Source organism: Emys orbicularis, chromosome 2 (assembly GCF_028017835.1).
Source record: "Emys orbicularis isolate rEmyOrb1 chromosome 2, rEmyOrb1.hap1, whole genome shotgun sequence".
Taxonomy (NCBI): Eukaryota; Metazoa; Chordata; order Testudines; family Emydidae; genus Emys; species Emys orbicularis.
Window position 1 is genome coordinate 177,349,446 of NC_088684.1, and position 26,078 is coordinate 177,375,523.

The window sequence follows — 26,078 nt, forward strand, 5'->3', positions numbered from 1 at the left end:
GAAAATATTTTACTAACCTGGTTCTTCTGAGATTGCTCTGTTTTAGGAGCTTTGTAATTTTAAAATATTTACTGGCTCTTGTTTATGGGTGCATGGAACTCCCACTGAATTCCACAAAAGTTGCATGAATGTGTCTGAGGGGAGAATCTGGCCCCCTTTGTAATGCATATAGATCTTTTAGAGTACAGACAGAGGGTGTTAAGGGAAAATGCCCTTGGATTTTCTGGCTCACCTAGGAGAGAGAGAAAATATGTGGGACATAGTTTTTCTTTTTGAATCTGTTATGCTAAAATTATACCATTTCACTTTCTTGATCGTTTTATTCTAATAATTTTATTTTCACATTGATCTGTAGTGGTCAACTGCCAATTATTACTCTCTACAAGAACAAAGCATGTAAAACTGGCTGAAGCATAAAGGGGTTCTGAAATCATATTGTGCAAATACAGTGCAATGAAGGTGCTCCCCTTCTCTTTTTAATGTAATGCTCTTTATCTCTGATTTTTTGCTTCTGTGGTTTAGGTCCCTGGTAAGCATGACAGACAGTGTGGAAAAAGGCCTGTCTTCTGCTGAAAATTTAAAAGGATTTATTGAGATAATAATTCCATTATTGATTGAGTGCTGGATTGAAGCGTCTCCTGCACAACTTGCTGCTCCCATTCTTGGAAATCTTTTGGAACCTGAATCTCAACAGCTAATGCAGCAAGTGCTTAGTATCATATATTTGCTGTGGAAACTCACAAAGCAACATGATGAAACACACAAAATGGTAAGAGAAAGGAGTAATGTGATCTACAGTTTAAGCACATAAGTTAAATTTGCTCTGCCTATAAATTGGTGACTCTTCATGATATAAGTGAGGAAAATAGTTTTTAAAATAATGGAAATAAAATGTAGTCCCAAGTTTTAAACGTGATCTTATGGAAGTATGAGTTTGAACTTTCTCAGATCCTTTAATCTAGAAAAGTAGCTATCAAACTGAGGTCTTTCGACCACCATTGATTTACAGAGTCCTTCCTGGCACTCTGCAGGACACAAAGTTTTGAGATCGAAGCAGTGGAAGATTGGATTGTTGGGAAGGTTTGTGGTTCTGTGAGAGCATCTTTGATTCTCCAACTTTTCATTCTGCAGACCACTCTATAGGATAGTGAATCATTTTTCTGAGCTGGAGAGACTTCATTATAGAAAACAAGGTCTCAGAGAGCCACAGAATAATTATCGTGAGAGGTCCTTATGTTGCTTTCCAGTATTTGCATAGTGATGTCATGACTCTATGTATGAAGACAATCAAAACTACAACAAAAATATTGCAAAGCAATGTTGAAATGTCTTGCCTTCCTTATTTGCGCCTCTGTGCCTGTTCACCAAAATAACTCCTTTTTTACTTCTGCTACACACTTCTAGATTCTGCAGCATGGTATAGGGATGTCACTGTTCCCATTCTCTCTTCCCCTTTTGGCTGCTGGGAGGGATGGGAAGGGATATCTTGGCAATTCCTTTCCTAACATCTCTGTAAGAGAGTGCAGATTGATTTGCTGAGCACTCTCTGTGCTGCTGTATGTTCCAGGCAGCATGGGTAGGTGTGTGTCTTTGATCAGCTATTTTGCTCCTGAGATCAAATGGAGTTGGAGTTCTAGAGATGCACAAGATGAGTAACAATGCTGTAAAAAGTGTGTGTGTGTGTAGTATGTATGTGTATATATTACCCTCTTCTGTACATGTCATAGTTCAGGGCATCTGCACCTGTATTTCCCATCTATGGTCCAGCAAGGGCACCTACTCTCAGGTTACTGGCTCCCCAGCTGTCATCTCTTGGGCAGAGACACATGCCTCTCCCATTCCTGACCTAGGTATTTCCAGGCTTCACAGTTCCTTGCCTACACTGACTTCCCCAACAAAGTCAGACTGACTAAGCAGGCCTGCTCTGCTTTTCTCCTCAGAGGCTATCAATGATGTAAATGCCGCAGTGATAATTTACCACACAGCTCTTTCTAATCAAGTAAGTGTTTTTCTTAAGAAAAAACATTATAGAGAAAATATACTGAAAACAATAAAAGCATCTGCACCTCAACTCCAGCAAGTGCTCTGGCCGGTGACCAGTCCTTCAAATCCCATCAAGGTTTTTTTTTGTGGTTAAAAGTTCAAACTTATAGTGAGCTCAGAACAAGCACACCCATGAATCTGTGTGTCACTGTCTTATCCAGTTTTGGCCTCTGATCTTGTCCTCCTGTAGAAGGTGATCACCAGACAATGAGTTTCTCCTCAGGGTGCAGCTTTGAAAGGTTAGGTCCAGAGGAGAAAACTTACCTCCTCCCAAGTATTTCCTAGGAATCCCACTTAACTTTGTCTAGCATGTTATTTTAAAGAGATCTTTGAAGCTCATAACACTTCTCAGGGTTTACATTAGCCATGTCTCTTCTTTAGAGATGTTACATACAATCCCACAATAATACATATTCATTTGTATTTTGAATACAATGAACTCCTAAGATCATTAAACTTAATTCAGTAAGGTTTGACCAGAATATTGCAGGAAATTCCCATATCTGTCTCAATACTTAATGTTTTATTATGTTACATTGTGAGACTTTCCACAGTATGAAGGAAGCTGAAGATAAAACTATTATCTTAAATCACAGTTGGCACCCTTGTTACAAATTGCATTATAAGACTGCTTTCAGGGGTTAGTTTGTTTTAAATTACACAGGGTTGAATTGACACAACAACGTTCATGGGATTGATTTTCATAACTAATACTGCATCTTAGTTAATATGTGAAGGATCTAACAATAAAAGAGCTATGCTGCATTTCTCTTTCAGGAACTCAATTATACTAGCTTTCTTATGGTTGCAGTGGTCACTCCAATACCATGGTATTGGCATTGTATAAAAAACTAGATGGATGAAACTGTTGATGTTATGTCCCCCTATTTTCAAGTGTTCAAAACTTCCTTGAAAACTTACCTTTGGGGCAGAAACATTTCAGAACTTAAGGATATTACATTTTGTATTTTTTTAATCCTTTTAACTCATGGAGTCAGAATGAGAAATGCCCTTTTTTCTTTACATATTGAACCCATGCAAATGACTGAATTTTGGAAGCTGAAACTTTGCATGTAAATAGTCCTTGAAAAGTGGTGCTTTGGAGAAATAGTGACGGTGCAGAGAAGAACCACAAAAATGATTCCCGGCAGGGCTGGGAAAAATGCCTTCCAGTGAAATTAAAGGATCTCTATCTAGTTTATCAAAAAGAAGATTGAGGAGATGGTTTGAATAGTGTATAAACACCTTCATGGGCAGAAAATACCAATAAAGGGCTCCTTATTATGGTGGGGAAAGGAATAACAAGAACTAATTGCTGGAAGTTAAAACGAGATAAATTATAAGTGGGGCTAGTGGCATCATCTGTTGTTAAGGTTGCTTGTTACTTACTGTTAAGACTCTGTTTTCAGTTGCTTATAAGGTTGCAAAACTGTAACTGTTTGGCCTTTAATTTTCTATGCAGGATGTCTCTCAAGCTGAATGTTTTTTGGAAAATTTTGGCTGAAATGAGACTAGGGCAAATAACATTTTTTCTTCGAGGAGTGTCCCTGTGGGTGCTCCACTTTAAGTGTCTTGATGCCCTGCGCTTGTAATCAGAGATTTGTGGTAGCAGTGCCCGGTTGGGCTGTGCATGCGCCGTAGCCATCTCGCGCCGCACCGACTGGCTACATAGCGGCTAAGTTCCCTCTAAGCTGTGCAGCTGTCTATTAAGCCCCATGCAGGGGTTCAGGGCTGTGGCGGGGAGAGATGCCTCTCCCCCAGCGTGGACCTGCCGCGGTGGGGAGAGGCGCCCCTCCCCGCTGGTCCCAGCGCGAACCTGCCCCGGACTTGCCACCGCTGGGGGAGAGGAGCCCCTTGCCTGGCCCGGCCCAGGCCCACCGGAGCTGCCGGGGAGAGGAGCCACTCAAATGTCCTAGCTCAGCCCCACCGGAGCTGCCGCTGAGGAAAGGTGCCTCTCCTCCGGCCCGGAGCTGCTGCAGTGCGAGAGGGTTGGGGGGAGTCCTCTCTCCCTGCCGCAGCTCCGGGACAGCCTGCACCCCCAAGCCCCTCATCTCTGGCCCCACCCCAGAGCCCTCACCCCAACCCTCAGCCCCCTCCCGATCACCTCATTCCCAGCCCCACCCCAGAGCCTTCACCCCTAGCTGGAGCCCTCACCCCCTGCACCCAATCCTCTGTCCCAGCCCTGAACCCCCTCCCACACTCCGGAGTCCTTGGCCCCACCCCCACCACATGAATTTTGTTATGTGCACTAATATGAAGGTGATGTGTCACACATTACCTCCATATTGGTGCACATAAACTTCATTCCGCACATGGACATAAAAAATTAGAGGGAACACTGCATAGCGGTGCACAATTAACTGTCCCCCAGTTCTTTCTCTGCCGCTTTTGATTTTAGTCGGAGTGATCAGCAGCGCCCTCTCCTACTTCAGAAAAAAAAAAAAAGTAGATAATTCTTAGTGGTAGTGTTAGCTTAGTTGTAGTTAGCTTCCCTATCCTCTTGCCCCACTGTAATTTCTTTAATTGCACCAAAAAAAATATTTTTTCCCCTTTTACCTCTATCTCTTTGGCAGCTTTAGCCTCAAACAGGCTTTACCCCTTTTTTTTCTCTGGGCTTGTCTTCACTACCAGGGTAAGTTGACCTAAATTATGCTACTCCAGCTACGTGAATAACGTAGCTGGAGTCGACATAGCTTAGGTTGACCCTACCCCAGTTTCTTCGTTGCGCTACATCGACGGGCGATGCTCTCCCATTGACTTGCTTTAATCTTCTCGGGGAGCTGGAGAACCTGGGTTGATCGGAGAGCGCTCTGCGGTCAATTAAGCGGGTCTTCACTAGACCCACTAAATCAAGCGTCGATCTCCCCATTAGTGAAGACCAGCCCAAAGAGACTGACTTTCTCAGGCATGCCAGGCTCACCTGGTTTTAAAACGCTGCCTGACTTACAGACTCACATTACTCAAAAGTGCCTGCATTGCAGAAAATTGACAGCCAGGACAAGAAAAGCCAGGGATCTCCAACTGAAGCTCCTCATGATGGAGAAATCCGTCAGGTCAGCCTCCGACCCCGAGTCCAGGTGCCCTGGCCAACGGTGACCATCAGAAGCCTCTGACGGGGCTGTGCTCCAACAATGGCTGCCAAGGAGCCTGCTCCTAGAAAGCCTGCAAAAAAGTGGTCACAGACATCCCTGCACCGAGAGTCGCCCAAAAGAAAGTGATCTCCTACTGAAAGATCTCCCCTGGAACTGAGAGCGCCAGACCGTGAGGCACCACGAACGTCCGGTACCGAGAGTTCCCAACGAGCTAAAGACCCTATGCGGGCAAGCTCTAAATGAAGTTCACATACTAAAGTGAAACGTTCCAACTCGGCACACACATAGCCAAAGAAGATCTCGGCACCGAGCAGTACAATAGCGCCACCAGCTGTACCTATGCTGCACAGTAACCTGTGTGCTCTCAGTAACCCCCTGCCGATACCCAAGCAAGTGTAGGAGGAATCCATCTGGTTCAAATGCAGTGGGGACAAGAGCTGGAATAGAATAGTTGGGACAAGGAGTGTCTGAGAGAGGTGGTGGAGACTGGGATTGGCATGACCAGGAGACTGGCAGTGGGACCTAATGGGGGGTGGAAGGAGGTGAGGAGGAGAGAGAGATCTGACAAGGAGCCAGGTTATGGGAAGAAGATAACTGGGACTGGCTGGGCAAAGAGAAAAAATTCTGCAAGAGGTGAGGACACTGAGATTGGATGGGAAGCCCTGGAATGGTGACTGGGAGCTGGTGGCAGCTGGAGGCTGTGGGGGAGACAGGCAGATCAGGGAGTGGGGGAGGGAACTGGGATTAGCAGGCCAAGGGAACCTGGGGACTAGAAATGATTGGGCAAGGAGATGGGGAGTTTACAGGGGTGCGACTAAGGCTATGTGCTGCTGTAACGAATGTAGCTGCTCTTTGCCGGCAAGAAAGAGCTCTCCTGCCGACAAAATAAAACCACCCCCAAAGAGGGGCGGTAGGTTTGTTGGCGGGAGAGTGTCTCCTGCCGACAAAGTGCTGTCCACACCGGCACTTCTTGTCGTTAAAATTTTTGTTGGTCAGGAGGATGGTTTTTTTCACACCCCTGACTGACAAAAGGTTTAATGACAAAGTGCAGTGTAGACATAGACACCGGTCAAGGAGCCTGGGATTGGAATCAGAAACAACAGTACTGTGAAAGGGACAGGTTGGAGGAGAGAGGGAGAAGTGATCAAGCTCTGAGCAAATATCTGAAACCCACTGTCGGGTTGTTCCCATCCCCCTCTAGTGCTGTCCAAATTGAGGATGACAACCTACTATTCCTATCTATTACTCCATTAGCTACTGTGGCAGAGTTCTGTGTGGACCAAAAGTTTCCAACCTGGCTGATGAACCATGTAGGTGTGAATATGATGCCACATGATGGATTTGTTTTGTTTGTTTGCTTTGTAAAAAACTTTGGAAATTACACACACAAATTGCATTAAAAACCATTTAAATTGCAGAGTCAAACACTCAAAAGTTAGGAAATGTCAGAATTAAGGTTGCCTGTACAACCTTAATTTAACCCTCTTGTGCATATATATATATATATTATGATACAGTCTTTAATTACATGATTATGTACTGTTTTCCACCTGTTTCATTCAGTGCACACGATGAATGGTGCTCAATTAAAGAGCAGCCATTAATATGTTGTTTCCTTTGTGTTCAGTGTGTGGTCTTAGGCTTGATTTACTGCACGCTATACAAACACTACTCTGACAACAGAATTATTGATTTCTTCGAGTGCTTTTCTATGGTGCTCATCATTATAGCATCCGAGTCTGCACCAACATTAAAGAAGTTATTGTCAGAATACCCCTGTGAGGTGAGGTGGTATTATCCCCTTTTTACAGAAGAACTACTGAGGCACAGAGAAACTGAGAACAAAAGTATCCTTTAATTTTGTGTGCCCAATTTGAGACTTAGGATTGGATTTTTCAGAATATTTAGCATTATATAGCACTTCATATGTTCAGAGCACAGCTCCCATCAACATCAGTTGCATGTGTGAGTGCTCCCTGCTTCTCCCCCTCTCCCCCCGGTCCAGAAAATGAGGAATACAATTAGTGATCACATGTGAACAGTTTAGTTTAGTTTAAATGACTTGACTAGCATCACATAGGAACTCTAGCACAGGCAGGGATATGATCCAATTCTCTATGGCAGTTTTCATCTGCCTTAACTAAGGCCTGGTCTACACTAACCCCCAAATTCGAACTAAGGTACGCAACTTCAGCTACGTGAATAACGTAGCTGAAGTCGACATACCTTAGTTCGAACTTACCGCGGTTCAGACGCGGTCCACACGCGGCAGGCAGGCTCCCCGTCGACTCCGCGGTACTCCTCTCGCCGAGCTGGAGTACCGCAGTCGACGGCGAGCGCTTCCGGGATCGATTTATCGCGTCCAGACCAGACGCGATAAATCAAACCCGTAACTTCGATTGCCAGCCGTCGAACTACCGCGGTAGTGTAGACCTGGCCTATGAAACTGTCCTTTCACTTTCGGTAGTCCCTTGTATCATTCACGACACACCTTCAAACTTCTGCAGCAAGTGAGGCAGGAGTCCTACAGCCAGATTGCTTCTCTACACAACCTTGATTTATCCCCAGGCAGCTCCATTCTGTGTATTGCATGAGGCAGAAATGGAAAGGTATGCAATTAGAAATAATTTACTAATCTTTAACTATGAGGGTGATTAACCATTGGAACAAACTACCAAGGGAAGTGGTAGATGCTCGATCTTTTGAAGTCTTCAGATCAAGACTGGATGCAGACATAAGCTATTGGGCTCATGGCAGGGGTAACTTGGAAATTCTGTGACCTGTGCTATATAGGAGGTTCCTTCTGACCTATGCAAGTAATAAAGCCCTATTTCTTCTCCCTACGTTCAAGCACACCCATTACCTTTTCCTTTCCCTTCTAGTTCACACTTATCTCCTGCTACATTTGAGATCTTCCCAACATTTCTTATATCCCCAGTTATCTCCTCTTTGGTAAACATGGAGGGAGGCATTTTGGCTTTGCAGAGGGCAAGCTCCTTTTCTTGCCAGGCTGTCCTCTGCCTTCCTGCTGGCAGCTGTTCTGTATAGTCTGGGTGGACTATGAACTAAACAATGGGAAACCTTATTGTGAACTAAGGGGATGTCTACATGCGGAAACTCAGTATGTACTTTCTGTTTACACTTCTAGTTAATTCAGCTTACATGTTGCTGTGTACCCGTTCACTAAGAAAATGTACAGAATATACTCTGGGTGAAACACTGCCCCCAGTCATAAGTGATTATCATTGTCTAGTGAACCATTTTGTTGTCGCAAAAGTCATCATCCTATAAAGAATGTGTATGTGAAAGAGCTTTAAATCAGAAGCTAAAATATTTTTTTCTCTTTCCTATGTCACATCCTGTTTTTTTAACTAAGCATTAGTTTTTGGTAGACTATTAAATGATTACATTTCACTTCACTTATAAGCATTGTTTTCTAATGTATTATCTGCTTTCCTTAATAGGAGGCATGGCTTCGAATGAATTACCTTGTTGATTTCAAGCATCACTTCATGCGTCATTTTCCTTATTCTTTACAAGAAACAATTAAGCACAAAAAGAGAGATCCATACAAAAGGTATGAATAAAACAGGTGTCACTTTACATCTTTTTCTTTCATGAATAAGTGAGACCACATGTATGAATGAGACACACAGCCTAGTATTAATCTTTCAGCATAGCAAAAAAAGGGAAAAAATACTTTGGGTGGGTTTTTTTCTTTAAGAGATGTGGAGAGGTATTTAGATGCTGGTTATGTTGCTCTTAATTGATACCTTTGAAGAGTCTAAGATAAAATTTCTCGTATGAAACTAGATCTGGATGTTTTTATTATTTCAGAGAAACTAAAATGCAGAATCTTAGAAATATAAGTATTCACTTGTATTTATTAGAAATTGGTTCTCAATTTGTGGCCTGCAGGGCACTTGCTGGTGGATTCTCTAGGGGTGTTTGTTCTACTGGTGCTGCGTATCCTGTTTCCTGCAGTTAAATTGTATTGAAACACAACTAAAATACATTTATTTTCTGTGTAGTTGTGGTAGGGTGTTGGATGAATGTGAAAGGAAGGTCCATAATATCTCTATTAAGATATGGTCCATGTTACAAGAAAGTGTGAGAGCCGCGTATTAGATAATGGATCAGTTCATGCATTATATCTTAGTAGTAGTAAACCAAAATCTATGATCTGTAGTGCATCTGGGCCCTAAGTGGCTGAGTAATGTTATAAGGGAGAGTAAGACACTTCTCTCTCCAGGGCAGTGTTGATCAGCAGCTGTGTCTCCCTATCTATCCCTTGGCAGCACAACTGAACCAGTTTGGTGGAAATAATAATCTGCTGCTGGGAAGGGCCAATAGCAGATTGCTTCCCTTCCCCACCCCCAAGCAAATACTGAAGGATTTGTGGCTTTCTGTGAGGCCATGTATAATAGCATGCCCTCACCTCAAGAGCACCCCATTATGCCTGGACGTGTTGTTGCAAGGGGTCCTCATCTCTGGTATCTCCTTGCAGCTGCTTCTTCTGCTCTGTAATGGACCATCTCTGTCAGTATCTTCTCCTGATTGTCTCTATCTGGATGTTCTGTGGCCAAATCACATAAAAGTGCAATCCCCTTCCAGGGTCAATCTATAAGTCCAAATGTCTTCCAACTAATAATTCTTCTGCCCCTCTTGGGCTACACTTCTTGTGCTCTACTCCTGGGTGCTGCAGAGCTTCTCCTATGCTACTTTCTCCTAGCAGGTTTTTCCCCAGGGCCTCTAGGGGTATGTCTGCACAACATCTTGAATCAAGCCTCCCAGCTGAGGTTGACAGACTTGGGCAAGTTGGGCTCATGCTAGTGCTCTAAAAATAGCTGTATAGATAGTGATTTGAAGTTGTGGCTTGGACTCCGAAGCCCCATGGGGTTTACATTGGTGCAGCTACACTGATAGTTGAAATTCCATTGTAGGCTGAATCTGAATTACAGTTTCTCTGGGCTTTTCAACGGGTGGTGTGTAGCCTACAGGCACAATTTAGCCCTACATCAGGAAATAGTTGTGGTTGAAAGTGTGCATCAGTGGAGTCTACATAACCACCAGCAACTGTTGTTAGAATTTCAATTTCTACTTCAACTCCCCTCAAAAACTGTAAAATTCTGAAAATGAACATTAAAGAAATGCACGCTTCATTAATGTCATATATATTCCTTCTTCATAACTCCATGCAAGTTGCATCTTATCACCATATCTCTAAACTATGCCCCACCCTACCTCTAAGCTATAAGGCTATTTTGTTGGGTCAGTATAGAATCAATAATAATATATTTAATTAGACAAGTACTTCCCAAATTTCTGAAAGCAGAGCTCCCCTTCAGGAAAATAAGACCTGTCACCCCCCTCCACCCCAAATCTCCACTATGTATGATTAAGGTCCATGCATCTTAATTTACAGATCTTCCATAAATTACACTCTCTTATCTAGTTCTTTTAGCCACTCCTCTCCTTTTGGGAAATGCTGCTGTAGATATTCAGATTATACTACTACTAGTACTTTTCTGCATGCTTTCAGCAGTGAAATACATTAAATATCAGCAGTTAACTATCATCATTGGCTTATGAGTTAGCACTCACTGAAATGAATGGGTCAGTTCTCAAATGAGGTAGTTCTCACTTGAGAGCTGTTGTTTATCTTTGCAAACTCTGGCAGACATCTTTGAATTGATCACCTTCCACATTTGGAAGGGTTTATTTTTTTTGAACCGTACAAACTAAAGACTAATTTTTTGTTTTTAATGTAAGCTGGTACTCTGAAGGACAAAGGAAGTCTGTCTGTAAGGCCTCAAACCCTGGTGCCTCACTCTGAAGGAAAGACAGAATTAGACCTAAAGATTTCAAAGCTAATTTGATCTCAACATGTGTTAGCAAATACCAGAGCTCCATACGTGTTCTTTTGGTATAATACATTGATGGAGTATTAAAACATCTTTATGAAATAGCATTTTTCTTTTATCTCTTTGGGTGGTAGAATGTGCTAAATATATGGTGTTTGATATGATGGAATTATATGTAGGCTTTGCTGATTGATAAAATTACTTTTAAATTTAGCAATTTACAGATTTACCAACTAACATTTTGTACTGCTTGAAAAAAAAAAAAAAAAAAAAAAGTAGTGAAATTCACTCTGTTATAGCACACTGGAAACTTCTAAATTGTGTTAGGTGAATAGTCTCGGGAGTGGAGGGGTGAGCATGGAAAGGAGTCATAATTATACTCCTGCCCTTCCTGGGACTGTTGTATAATCTTGTGAGCTCACTGGAGGTGTTGGGTGCTTATCATGTTTAAAAATCAGGTCACTTATTTATGTATCTAACCATAGATTGAAGAGCCTTAGTGAGGCTCCTATTTTTAAAATTTTTGCTTTAAACCTGTAGTGCTTAGAAGACATTTTCTCTATATCATGATAACTTTGTGAAACATTAATACATTAAAAACTGCATTCATTTTTCATAAATATCCATATATGTATTTTACTTAGCACCAAGTACTGTATGACATCGTCAAACAGCGTAGATCATCTTTTATTGAATTTAACCCTGTGTGACATTATGGTTTCACTGGCAAGTGCTTCAACACTTCAAATGGATTCTGACTGGCTGGGCATGATAAGAAAGTTTGTGACTGAAACCCTTCAGGATGGTTGCAGATTGAACGGCAAGCAGTTGAACAGATTGCTTGGAGTGACATGGAGACTAATGCAAATACAACGAAACAAAGGTAAGAGTAGTTAGCAGGTAGTTGTCTTTAAAAACCAAATATATCCTATGCACAGGAAATGTTCTGTGTCTCTGATTAACTCCTGCAGTCTAAGGTGGATGGGGTACAAAGTTAAGAATGTCCTAAAATGTTTTGTAGTGTGTTCTGTCCACAAAGTAGTCGTATTTCACTGTATATATCCCCTACTTCACAGGGCATTGAGAATTGCCGATTAAAGAGTTTTGTAAAGCACTTTTAGATTCTTTGATGAAACATGCTCTAAAAGTGAAAAGCAATAGGAGTAGTATATTTGTGTATTTGTAGCCATTTTCTCTTACCTTTAAGTAAAAAAAGAAGAGGAAAAAGAGATCACTTTAATGAATAAGGAAATTCATTTACATCTGCATTTTATAGATCACAGTTAATCAGTATTTCTTGAGGCCATTTCAGTGTTCCATTCTGTGTTTAAAATCATTTCCATGGTTTGTAATGATAAGAAGGCCGTCATACTGCTATAATGACATGCAATGACAAGCTCACATTAATGAAAGCCTGTGTTAAGTAACACTGTATTTCCCAGTGTTGCATTAATTTTCCTTTCCAAGAGAGGGCACATCTGCTGTCACTTCTAGGTCCAATGCAGAATGGCTCTCTTTCAGCTGCCTTTTCTTGATTGTGTTACAAGTGAAATATTGCTGGGCCCTTATGCTGCTCGGTTTTTGGTGGAGGACTTACTCAGGCTATGTCAACACTTAGGGCTTGTTTACACTACCACTTTTGTCAGTATAACTTATGTCACTCTGGGGCATGAAAAAAACATCCCCCTGAAGAACATAATTTACATTGACAGAAGTGCTGGTGGGGACAGCGCTATGTCAGTGGGAGAGTGTCTCCCGCTGACATAGCTGCCGTCGCTTGTGGAGGTAGTTTTATTATATTGACGGGAGAGCTCTCTCCCTTTGGCATAGAGTGGCTACATGAGCGATTTTACAGAGGCGCAGCATCATCAGTACAGCTGTGCCGCTGTAAGCTCGCTAGTGTAGACATAGCCTTAAAATGCTTCAGCAGCACACTCCTACTATAGCGCTTCTGTGTTGACGCTACCTATGCTGACAGGAGGGGTTTTCCGATCGGTATAGATAATCCACTGCCCTGAGAGGAGGTAGTTAGGTCAGTGGAAGAATTCTTTCATCAACTTAGCACTGTCTACACATGGATTTAGCTTGGCTTAACTGTGTTGCTCGGGGGGTGAATTTTTCATGCCCCTGACCAGGGGTCGGCAACCTTTCAGAAGTGGTGTGCCGAGTCTTCATTTATTCACTCTAATTTAAGGTTTCGCGTGCCATTAATACATTTTAACGTTTTTAGAAGGTCTCTTTCTATAAGTCTGTAATATATAACTAAATGATTGTTGTATGTAAAGTAAATAAGGTTTTTAAAATGTTTAAGAAACTTCATTTAAAATTAAATTAAAATGCAGAGCCCCCCGGACCGGTGGCCAGGACCTGGGCAGTGTGAGTGCCACTGAAAATCAGCTCGCGTGCTGCCTTCGGCACGCGTGCCATAGGTTGCCTACCCCTGCCCCTGACCAACGTAGTTAAACTGACCTAATTTTGTAGAGTAGACCAGGCTTCAAAGAGTGGAAGTTTGCCCTGAATCTAAAAGTGGCAGTTGTCAGGCTCATCCTGATACGATAGTAGTGCCCAGCCAAGTGCATTCTACAGATAATGCTCTGCATTTGGGATCTGAGTTTCACTTTGGACGGTATCAGCAGAGGAGTTTCCATGGGCTGCAGGTGCTGTTATGTAGTGTGGTGTAGAATGAGAGGTGATCTGTGAAATAGCATGAATACTTTACCCATTAAAGGCTTTACAGATAAGGACCAAGTTCTAGAAGTAGATCTGGATTCATATGGGGATTCACAGTAGTGTGTGGTGTACCAGGGTTGGGCTATGTGTGTGGAACTAGCTGTGTCCAGATGGAGCATGCTGTGTCTGGATCCGACATGGGTAGGTCTTCTGCATCTGAATGGCAATGGTGAAATCTGTTGATCCTGGATAATCAAAGGTCAAGGAAAGAAGGAATTAATGGCCAATGCAGGTATTTGAATGTCTGTTAACAGTAATGAGTCCAATAGGACCCAGAGACTGAAACCAACTTTACAGCTAGAGGGCTGATGCCTTGATTAGCGTGTGAGGTGGGAGCTCCTACCTGCTTTTCAAATGCTCTCCCATTCCTAACAGTGTCACCTTCTTAGCATTCGAATAGATTGTCTGTCATTTTCAGTATTCATTCATTTTCATTCTTGTATTATTTTTCATTTTGAAATTCTTTAATACTTTAAAAACTTGTATGCTACATGGGTTTCATGTAGTTGTTTATCTAGCTTTGTAACTTTAATTGTCTGAGGAATTTCACACTGCAAGCATTATTTCAAGATTTGTCTGTGAAGGCTCATTGTTGTACATCCTGCAGAAATTGATACCAAAATGGTTTATTCCCAGGATTTGGATTTTACATAGAAATGGGTATTTTAAAATATTTTACTAGCTCCTCAATAGATATTCTTAATGTAATGAGAAGATAAAAAGCACTTTTAAATTTCACATTTTTAACATGTTTTTTCTTTCTAGTGGCAACAGAGACTTTGATAAAAGCAGTATATTCACTATACCAGCAGAAGAATCTCCTCTTTCCTGTTCGTATGTTGCTTTTGAAATTTTTTAGCAGGGTTTATCAGAAAGAAGAGTTGAGCACTCAAGGAATCAGGTAAAGATTTTTTCTTTATTTTTAAAAATTTTAACCTTGCAGATTTAGTCTCAAAGTCTAGGTCATGATCTTCCACAGTAGCGCAAAGCTTGTGATACAGAACAAAAGCTCATTTGGGGAAAGTTCAGAAGATGTCCATTTGCTCCATTTGTCACAATTTCTTCCCCACTGCCAGAATTGTTTTGGAGAATTTGGCCAATCTGGGCTCAAATATAATTTATTACCTAATTTCTATTTCCAGTACATTTAAGCATGTGTAAAATTTTAAATAGTTAATTATCCCAGTTCATTCATTAAGCAGAGATTTTAAAATTTCTTTTTAGCCTTGAAATTCCACACATGACTACTTTTTAAATCATTTAAATGTGTGGCAAAGATGGGGATTTGCAGAAATAGATACATTAGAAAATTTGATCATTTACATTTAGCTTGGTAAAGAATTAAATTGAACTACAAATAGAACCTCAGAGTTACGAATGCCTTGGGAATGGTGGTTGTTCGTAACTCTGAACAAAATGATATGGTGGTTGTTGCAAAAGTTTACAACTGAACATTGACTTAATACAGCTTTTGAAATTTTACTATACAGAAGAAAATGCTGCTTTTAACCATCTTAATTGAAATGAAACAAGCACAGAAAAAGTTTTTTCTTCATCAAATCTTTTTTTAAACCATCCCTTTATTTTTTTTTAGTAGTTTACGTTTAACACAGTACTGTACTGTATTTGCTTTTTTTTTTTTTAATTATATTTTGGGGGGGCTCTGCTGCTGCCTGATTGTGTACTTCCAATTCCAAATGAGGTGTGTGGTTGACTGGTCTGTTCGTAGCTCTAGGGTTTTAATGTATGTAAATTGTTGCTGATGTGACATCTAGGATTGCAGTATTTTTCCTATCTCCTTTTTTAGTAGGGATAAAATGTGAGTTCTGTGAGAATTACGTCTGTACATCCAGTGTTTGGATGTACACCCATATTGCTTTTGCTCTAGTACCTTCACAGAGTCCCCTTTTATCTCTGAATATTTGGCCCTGAGTATATAAAAGACAACGTCCAGTTTCTTTCCTGTATCTGTGGTGCAGAAACGTTTTTTTAATACACATGTCTACATTTCACTAGCTGCTAGGAGTGTTGATTAGTATACTTTGGATATCTTAGTCCCAGAAATAATTATTTTTAATGTTTTAATTATTTTTAATGTTAATAATTATTATTATGTTAAGCCTTTTTATATGATCATGATTGTGTGATTCCACCACAGCCCAGTTAACAGCTGTGGAGCTTTCCAGAGCTGCTCTTGGTTCTTATTTAAAAAGTAATGGAACTTTGTATAGATTGTAAGCATTTTGGGACAGGGACTTTCTTTTTTGTAATGTATGCGTGTAACCTTGCACAGCGGGGCCCTGATCCCTGTTGGGGTCCTCTAGGCACTACTGTTGTAATAGAAATAATATAATAATAATAATAAGCTGTAGTAATAACTTGCTCTAGGTCAGTAGTGGCTGAGCACTGTGCCTTTACTCATTCTATCTGTTGATACTGAGATGGTCGAGTAAGGCAAAATATGGTCGAGTAAGGCAAAATATGGGAGTTTATATTCTGTGCCCCATGTAAAGCAAAGAAGTCAGAAACAGATGAATGTGCCCTGCTGTCTGGGATACTTAAGGAAAGGTCACTCCCTGAGAAGATGTTCTGTCCCCAATTTACTTACCATATCCATCAAAACCAGAATAAAAGTTACTGCTTATGCAGAAGGCACTTAAACTGGTTTTCCAGGATTTGTGTCCCTCTGATTCCTGGTTGATTCCAAAGGTGCCATCTAAATCAGGGAGATCTTTGATCCAAACTACTTGGATCTAAGTCCTCAGATTTGCCCAGTTCCTCGTCTTCTGAGACTTTAGGCACTTTATCCAGTGCTTCAAGAGGAGAGAGTAGGAGTGCCCAGGCTAAGTGGTGTCAAATAACTAGTCTGTTGTGTGTTCTAGGACAGACTGTTGCCTCAGTTCCTGAGACCTACAGGTACTGCACTCATGGTAACAGAATGCTCTTCAGATATGGAAGGGAAGAATATTGTTCCTAACAATTCATCTACAATTCCACTTGTTGGTTCTATCCAGTCTCTGATCCTCCACTCAAATAGGAATATAATGCCTCTTCTGCAATGATTTCATCATGATCCCCTCTTAGAAAAGCCATGTGTTCTCTGTAGTAAGCCTGACGTACATTCTCTGGCAAGTACTCTGGTTGCAGCAGACCGGAAGTTCTGGGGCAGCTTCAGGCAAATTGAAAAGGGGGGTGTATTATAGAATTAAATATGAAAATATACAATACAATCAATATGGTATTTCATGTTATTAAATTAAATTTTAATTATTCTTGCATTTTCAATATGTCGCAGATTTTTATATTGATGTATAATTACTTTGTAGCACTGGCATTTCTTTAGGGGATATTTGAGGATTAGGCTTCCAAGGAGGTGGTTTGTGATTGTGGAGTATGCATATTAGTTGGATGCCTTTGCTCTATATAATGAAATGGATTATCTGGATGTCTCTACTATTCCAGGAAATAATTGACAATTTAAATAGCAAAAGTTTTGTTTCACAGTAAGCCATCCCTTACTGTGAATTGGAACTTCTTCAAGTGGTCTCTGCACATTCCCACTCCTGGGATGAGCCAGTAATGCAGCTTTGCTCTCCTAGCAGTGCCGGTTGGAGTGCTCTCCTCTTACTGTTACTGAATATTCTGAAGGTGAAGCTATGAGAGGGATTGTGATGCTTCAGCCACCTCAGTTCTTTCCATCAGTGGTTGCAGACAGACCAGAAACCTCATTAGTTTCCTCCAACCAGGATCTTTGAATCAAGACTCTCACGTTGTTTGCTAGCTTTCAGTTGGTGTCAGATTAGTCTTTTAAATTTTAAGTCTTTTAAAAAGTTATTTATTTCTTTATTTAGTTCATTTTAGTCCATTCCCAACCTCCAGCACTGATCTGCGCATCTTCAAGGAAAAAGGTGTTTGCCTTGGGGAAGGTTATTCTCTATTTTGCTGAACCATATGCAACACCTTGACTCGAAGAGCTCATAAGGAGCATCAAAACTGGCTAAAAGCTTGCCTTCTCCAGGAAGCCTTTGCAACCAAGTCCTCTGCTAACAATGAACTTGCATATATCATTTAATAAAACATACATTCAGCCTTTCTCTCTTTAGGGGTGAATCTGGAAATGATGACAGTGTTCCGGATCTATGGGGTAGATCGGGGTAGACTCTGAAGCACAGTTCTGTGGCCTGGATGTGGTCCTGCAGCAAATTCAGAAACTGTAGAATGATCATATACATGTGACCCTCCATATGACTGAATGGGATGGATAGGTTCCAGAAGCAGAGGTTTGAGGTGCCTCTCAGAGATCAGGGGACCTGTTGAGTGAACCTCATGCTCCTACTCAGGTAGCATTGAGTTTGAGCCTGAGATGTACATGAGTAATTCAAATAATTATTTCCAATATACATCACCTTATATTTGTTTATAAGACATTTCACTTGTCATTGTGCTGCCCTTTCACATAGATTTACGTCCCTCTGGAGTTCCTCTCATTCTTTTCTCCTCTTGACTAACCTCAGTAATTTTGTCACCTCACTCCATCATCCTTCCCTTTTATCTTCCCCTCCTTATCCACTTGTTCTAACATCTCTTTTGACTCCTTGCTCTTTGACAATGATGTCTCACTCTTTCACAGTATTTTTTATTACCTGAAGAGAGCAGGTCTGCAGTGGGTATCTTAACATCTGTAGCTTCACCACAATGCTCCTTTGCTCTTTAAATGTTCTATTTTTCTCCCTGGTAGTCCAGCAGACTGAATCTCGCACAGTCTGTCCAAATCTTTAGTCTTTGCATCTGATGCACATAAATATAATTTCTTCTTTGCCTATTTCTCTTCAAAATTTTCTTAGCTCTTCTCATTTCCATCTTCTTTTTACATGCCATACATTGTTCCTTGGGCTGCATTTCTGTTTTCTGGAAGATATCTGTTTTGCTCAAATAATCTCCTATATTTTACCATTAAACCATTTTTATTGTCTTTTGTTTTTGTTTTTTTAATTTCTGAGAGTCACTTGTGGTATACATTCTGAGCCTGATATTAATTTCCTCTGATTTTAGGGCCTCCCTTAACTAATTTCCCCATTTAAAAAATAATCCCCTCTTTAAAGTTTGGAATACTACTTGAATTTTTTTTTAGATATCGAGAAAAGGAACTGAGTGCCTTGAGGACCATGCTCCCTTTTATACCCTTAGGTCTAAACTTTTGAAGCCAATCAGAAGCACTCATGCATAAGGCTACGTTTTAGTCACGGGTATTTTTAGTAAAAGACATGGACAGGTCATGGGCAGTAAACAAAAATTCATGGACCTGCTGTGCTGGGGAGGGGGGGGCTCGGGGGCCCTGAGACTCACCCAGGGGGTGCCTGAGCTGCTCAGGCAGCTCCTGGGCCAGCCACACGGGGCTGCTGCAGAAGTTACGGAGGTCATGGAAAGTCACGGGATCCATGACCTCCGTGACAAACACAGAGCCTTACTCATGCAGCCTCAAAGATCACACTTCCACTCTCCAGAACAGGGGAGGGCAAACTACGGCCCGCGGGTCGGATCTGGCCCATCAGGGCTTTCAATCCGCCCTGCGGGGATTGCCAGCCTCGTGGCGCAGCGGAGCTAAGGCAGGCTCCCTGCCTGCCCTGGCCCCGCGCCGCTCCTGGAAGCGGCCGGCACCACATCCCCGCAGCCCCTGGCAGGGGAGCAGAGGGCTCTGTGCGCGGCCCTTGCCTGCAGGCACCGCCCCCCACAGCTCCCATTGGCCGTTCCCGGCCAATGGGAGCTTTGGGGTTGGTACCCGCAGGTGAGGGCATCACGCGGCGGAGCTGCCTGTCCCACCCCACCCCCAGGAGCAACTGCCAGACATGCTGGCCAATTCTGGGAGCAGCGCGGGGCCAGGGCAGGCAGGGAGCCTGCCTTAGCCCTGCTGCGCGCTGCTGCCATCCCGGAGCCGCTCGAGGTAAGCGGGGCCGGAGCCCACATCCTGCATCCCTCCTGCACTCCAACCCCTTGCCCTGACCCCTCTAAGCCCCTGCCGTGAGCCCCCTGCCGCACCCTCCTGCACCTCAAGCCCCTGCCCTGAGCCCTCTCCCACACTCCGCACCCCCTCCTGCACCCCAACCCCCTGCTCTGAGCCCCTGCCCCACCCCTCCTGCACCCCAACCCCCTGCCCTGAGCCCCCTGCTGCACACCGCACCCCCTCCGACACCCCCATCCCCCTTCCCCAGCACTACATTCATGACCCTGCATACAATTTCCCCACCCAGATGTGGCCCTCGGGCCAAAAAGTTTGCCCACCCCTGCTCCAGAAGCATCTGGATAAGCAGTAGCATGGACATGATCAATCTTTGGGTGTGAATCTGTAGAAGCAATATACTTTAAGAACTGTGCTTACTGTTCAGTACGCTGTAATGAACTTTTTCTTTTCCTTGGATGGGGAGATACAGGAGACATATCTGTAACTGTTTAAATACGTTGTTAGAAACATGGATAGACTATGTATTTAGTAATAAAAAATAACAATGCAAGTTTAAAACCTTCATGATCAAATGAGGGAAGTACATGAATTCATGGAAGTTCATTACATAATTCATTCAAAAATATCCTTTAAATAATGGAAATATTGGGAGGATTGAATAATGCAACACACTTGTTTGTAAATATATACTTGGCTAAATATAATCCAACTGCTATGCTTTCTGAAAGGGAGAATAATGCCTCTCTAATCTGTTAAAGTTCTTTAGAAAAAATATAGATAAAGGAGTTATGATGGACATAATTTAAAAAAAAAAAAGCTTTTTATAAGGTCTCTGATAAAAACAAACAAAAACCTTGCTCCTAATTAGGAATATAAACCATGAGATAAGAGATCAAATCCTGTGGATTAAAGAGTGGGAATGGTTATACGAAATGTCAGTCTAGGGCAGGGGTCGGCAAACTGCGGGCCGGATCCTGCCCCTCAGGGCTTTGGATCCGGCCCCTGGGCGAGGGGGCAGAGGGCTCCATGCGTTGCACTTGCCTCCAGGCACCGCCCCCCGCAACTCCCATTGGCTGGGAACGGGGAACTGTGGCCAATGGGAGCTTCGGGGGAGGTACCTGGAGGCGCGGCAACGGCAGCACATGTGGAGCCCTCTGCCCTGCCTCCCCCAGGGGCTGGAGCGCTTCCTGGAGCGGCGCGGGGCCGGGGACAGGGCAGGCATGCAGGGAGCCTGCCCTGGCCCCGGTGCGCGCTGCTGCCACCCCGAGCCACTTGAGGTAAGCGGCGCCAGACCGGAGCCCGAACCCCTCTTGTACCCCACCCCCCAACTCCCTGCCTGCACCTCGCACCCCTCCTGCACCCCAACTCCCTGCCCTGAGCCCCCTCGTACACCCTGCACCCCCACCCTATACCCCAAACCCCTTCCTTGAGCCCCCTGCCGCGCCCCTGTGCACCCCAACCCCCTGCTCTGAGCCACCTGCCGCACCCCGCACCCCTCCTGCACCCCAACCCCCTGCCCTGAGCCTCCTCCCGCAGTCCGCACCCCTCCTGCACCCCAACCCCCTTCTCTGAGCCCCCTCATACACCCCGCACCTCTCCTCTGCCACAATCCCTTGCCCTGAGCCCCTTCCTGCACACTACACCCCCTCCCACACCCCGCACTCCCTCCTGCACCCCAACCCCCTGCCCCAGCCCTGCATACAATTTCCCCATCCAGATGTGGCTCTCAGCCCAAAAAGTTTGCCCACCCCTGATCTAGGGTGTAGCAGCAATGAAAAAGGCAAATAGAATGGGTAAGAAACTAAAGGAACATGACCGTGTATTGAACTCCCTTCTTTGAAGCATTTTGTCCAGTTTCTTTTTCTCTTAAAAAATAATAATCTGAGATTAAAAAGATAGAGAAGGACAGTGAAGATATTAAATATGATATGAGACAAAAAAAAATGTTAGTCTGGAAAGTGAAGAGTTACAGGGGACTTTCGGTATTCAGTGTTAAGGATATAGTGAACCCTGAATTGTCTGTGCTTTTTCCTCTGGCCCATAATATGTTGGGTCACTAAAGGATATTAATAGTTGGGAAATTTAGAGCAAATAAAAGGAAATGCTTTTTCACCAGCATATAGTCAATTTGTGAAATTGAGTTCTGAAGGAGATTGTTAGGTTACAGGCTGCATAAACTGTTGGGGCCGTGAGAGAAGTGCTTGTATGATGGTGATTCACCACGTACCAACACAATCAGACTCCTAGCTGAAATATTATAAATAGATACTAAATTACAGTATTATAAGTATTCTGTATTTATTGTAAACATAAACTAGATTTAAGAATATTTGTACTGAATAGAAAATAATTTTTCCAACTCACTTTCCCCCCCTTCTTTTAGAAGCCGAAGTAAAATTTTATCTCGTTGGCTGGCTGGCCTACCTCAGCAGCTTGCTCTGCTTGGCTCAAGAAAGCCTGAGCTTTCGAACCAGTTGATTGAGACCATTCATTCTGCTGCATCTCATTCAAACAAGGAATTGTTACAAAGTTTGCAAGCCACTGCTTCTCGAATTTATGGTAAGACTTTTGTACTAAAACATAATGAATTTTGCCTATCACTTGACATGAGAGGGATGGTACAAGGAGTGAAAAATCCTGCTATCTCCTGATTAAAGGCAGAGTACACACATGAAATGGTTATTTGTACCCTTCAAATAGAAATTTGCAAAGAAAATCATGGCTGCAGCAGTTTTATTTCCCACAACACTGAAGTTTGATTTGAAGCTTTTTTTTTTTTTTAGGCTGGACATAGTCTGATAGATGAGAACACTTGATATCTAATTTCCGTACAAACCTGGACTTGGTGATATTCCTTTATTTTATGTTTCTCTCTACTCATTAATAGTTTAATGCTTTCAAAAGGCCTTGTTTCTTCAGGTTCTTAACGAACCACAGGGTTGTAAGAAGTACGTTCCTAGTAGAGCTGTTCATTAATTGCAGTTAACTCACGTGATTAACTCAAATTAATGGCGATTAATCGCAGTTTTAATCGCACTGTTAAACAATAGAATACCAATGGAAATGTATTAAATATTTTTGGATGTTTTTCTCCATTTTCAAATATATTGATTTCAATTACAACACAGAATACAAAGTGTACGGTGCTCACTTTATATTATGTTATATACAAATATTTGAACTGTAAAAATGACAGATAGTATTTTTCAATTCACCTCATACAAGTACTGTAGTGCAATCTCTTTATCATGAAAATGCAGCTTACAGAAGTAGATTTTTTTTTTTTTGGTTACATAACTGCACTCAAAAACAAAACAATGTAAAACTTTAGAGCCTACAAGTCCACTTAGTCCTACTTCGTGTTCAGCCAATTGCTAAGACAAACAAGTTTGTTTGCATTTACGGGAGATAATGCCGCCCACTTCTAATTTACAGTGTCACCTGAAAGTGAGAACAGGAGTTTGCATGGCACTTTTGTAGCTGGCATTGCAAGGTATTTACATGCCAGATTTGCTAAACATTTGTATGCCCCTTCATGCTTCGGACACCATTCCAGAGGATATGCTTCCACGCTGATGACACTTATTAAAAAATAATGCATTAATTACATTTGTGACTGAACTCCTTGGGGGAGAATTGTATGTTTGCTCTGTTTTACCCACATTCTGCTATATATTTCATGTTATAGCAGTCTTGGATGATGACCCAGCACATAGTTCGTTTTAAGAACACTTTCACTGCAGATTTACAAAACACTAAGAAGGTACCAATGTGAGATTTCTAAAGATAGCTACAGCACTCGACCCAAGATTTAAGAATCTGAAGTGCCTTCCAATATCTGAGAGGGATGAGGTGTGGTACATGCTTTCAGAAGTCTTAAAAGTGCAACACTCCGATGTGGAAACTACAGAACCCGAACCACCAAAAAAAAAAAAAAATCAACCTGCTGCTGGCATCTGACTCAAATGATGAAAATGAACATGCGGTCAGTCCGCACTGCTTTGGATCATTATTGAGCAGAACCCGTCATCAGCATGGATGCATGTCCTCTGGAATGGGGTTGAAGCATGAAGGGACATATGAATCTTTAGTGCATCTGGCATGTAAATATCTTGCAACATCAGCTACAACAATGCCATGCGAATGCCTGTTCTCACTTTCAGGTGATATTGTAAACAAGAAGCGTGCAGCATTATCTCCTGTAAATGTAAACAAACGTGTTTGTCTGAGTGATTGGCTGAACAAGAAGTAGGACTGAGTGGACTTGTAGGCTCTAAAGTTTTACTTTTATTTTTGAATGCCGTTATTTTTTTGTACATAAGTTTACATTTATAAGTTCAACTTTCATGATAAAGAGATTGCACTACAGTACTTGTATGAGTTGAATTGAAAAGTATTTTGTTTTTTACAGGGCAAATATTTGTAATAAAAAATAAATATAAAGTGAGCACTGTACACTTTGTATTCTGTGTTGTAACTGATATCAATATATTTGAAAATGTAGGAGACATCCAAAAATATTTAGATAAATGGTATTCTATTATTTACAGTGTGTTTAGTCACGCGATTAAGTTTTTTAGTCGTTTGACAGCCCTAGTTCCTAGAGGTGTTGTACTTTGGATGAGACTTTTATAGAACGGTATTTGTCGTAAGAGTTGGGAAGTTAGCCCTACTGTATTGGCCAAATTCCAGTTTCGGTAATTATATTCTGCTTGCCCAGATTTTCAAGAAATTATGTTCTTCCTTGTATCAGTTGGATGCAGTATTTTTCTTCTTGTACTAAAATAATTAATCTTTGGGTCAGGGGTCATCTTTTTGTTATATTTGTATAGTGCAGTTGTTCTCAATGTGCGGCCCAATCAGCACACGGCTGCGGCCCAGGTGACATCTTCACATCCATACAGGTAGTATTGGATGAAGCCCACATAACATATTGTGGGCCGCATATGCGGCCCACAATGGTAAATAGGTTGAGAACCACTGATATAGTACTTAGCATAATGAGGCCCCCTGGTTCATGACTGGGCTACTAGTTGCTACTGCAATACAAATAATAAGTGTTACGATATGCTGTTAAACAGCTCCTCTGTTCCATCCCAGGCCGCATTTCACTTGTGGGTGAAAGGAATTCCTGTGTTTTATATAAAAGTTGGTAAAATGTTTTGAGGTCTATCAGGATGAAAAGTCCTATATAAAGTATTTTTGTTACTGTTGTTTTAATAATAATTTCTCTGTCTATTCCATTATTCTGCAGCATTGGAATTTCCTGGCGAAAGTATTTCTTACTGGAGTGTTGCTAATTCACGGGTTTTAATCCTGAGTCTTGCAATATTTACTGTTTTTTCGTAAAGCCCCAACTCTTAGAGTCATGTGATATTATAAAAATCTGTTTTCATTTTAAAATTGTTTCTATACTTCACTGTTGCAGAGAAAAGTCTGAAAATGTGACCCAAGCATACTCTACACACTCAAGAACCACAAGATGTCTAAAAAGAACTTCAAATCTAGTATTTTTAAACAATCTTAAGATTTTTAAACCAATCTCTTAATTTTTGGGCTGACTCACGATCTTTGAATGCTTGGGGTTAGCAATACTGGAATTGTGAAGAAGTATCTAACCTTTTGCTTTCTAAAATAATGGAATCTTTATGTTGTTTCCCTGCAGAGAGTCTGGCTACTTTGTTTATCACTTTTTCTATAGGTGTGCTAGAATGGGAGTTTTTTTTATAGTGGATTACACTTACCCAAACATGGACAATCTAAAAGGAAGTGGTTACCAAAACCCAAATAGAAAGAGCCATACAGAAACTGACATTTAGGCAACAACGAAAAGTCATATGGATATTTTACTTAACTGATATTTGTAAAATGCTTTGAAGATGAAAAATGTATTGTAAATGCTTGGTATTGTTAATAAATTTTAACTTACAGCCACTTAGGAGCCCCAATGGCCTTCCTGATTTCTTTACCCTTCCTTGCCTTTAACCTGTCCTTACAGACAAACTTCTTGATTGGTTTGCTCTTATATTTGTGAAAACAGTCCTCAGTGGCCATCCATTTACCATGGGTCCTAGTATTGAAGGGACAAGTCGGGCTTTGGTAGATTAATCAGTCTTCAGTGTCTTATGCAATATTAGGGGGGAAATCTTTTCATGCATATAATGTGTAATTCAGTTTTTGTACCTTTTTTAAAATTTAGATCCACTAGATGGCACTCTGGTTCTTCTTCCAGCAGAGTCACAGCAACGTTTAGTGCAGCTTGTATACTTTCTACCATGTCTACCAACCGACTTACTTTCTTCTCTAAGTCGCTGCTGCATTATGGGAAGAATGTCTTCAGATCTAGCTGCCACCCTCATTGGGATACTGCATGTGAGGTAAAATGTCCAT

The 26,078-nt window shown here is 41.8% G+C and overlaps 1 protein-coding gene across 1 annotated transcript in view; it reads left to right on the plus strand.

The window, feature by feature from the left end:
* TEX10 (testis expressed 10) overlaps window positions 1-26,078 on the plus strand; it is a 115,151-nt gene that overhangs the window by 15,932 nt on the left and 73,141 nt on the right. The window contains exons 4-9 of the mRNA XM_065398841.1: window positions 523-769; window positions 8,600-8,712; window positions 11,644-11,882; window positions 14,495-14,630; window positions 22,072-22,247; window positions 25,888-26,065. Coding sequence (XP_065254913.1) covers window positions 523-769; window positions 8,600-8,712; window positions 11,644-11,882; window positions 14,495-14,630; window positions 22,072-22,247; window positions 25,888-26,065 — 1,089 coding nt within the window. The remainder of the gene's footprint in view (window positions 1-522; window positions 770-8,599; window positions 8,713-11,643; window positions 11,883-14,494; window positions 14,631-22,071; window positions 22,248-25,887; window positions 26,066-26,078) is intronic.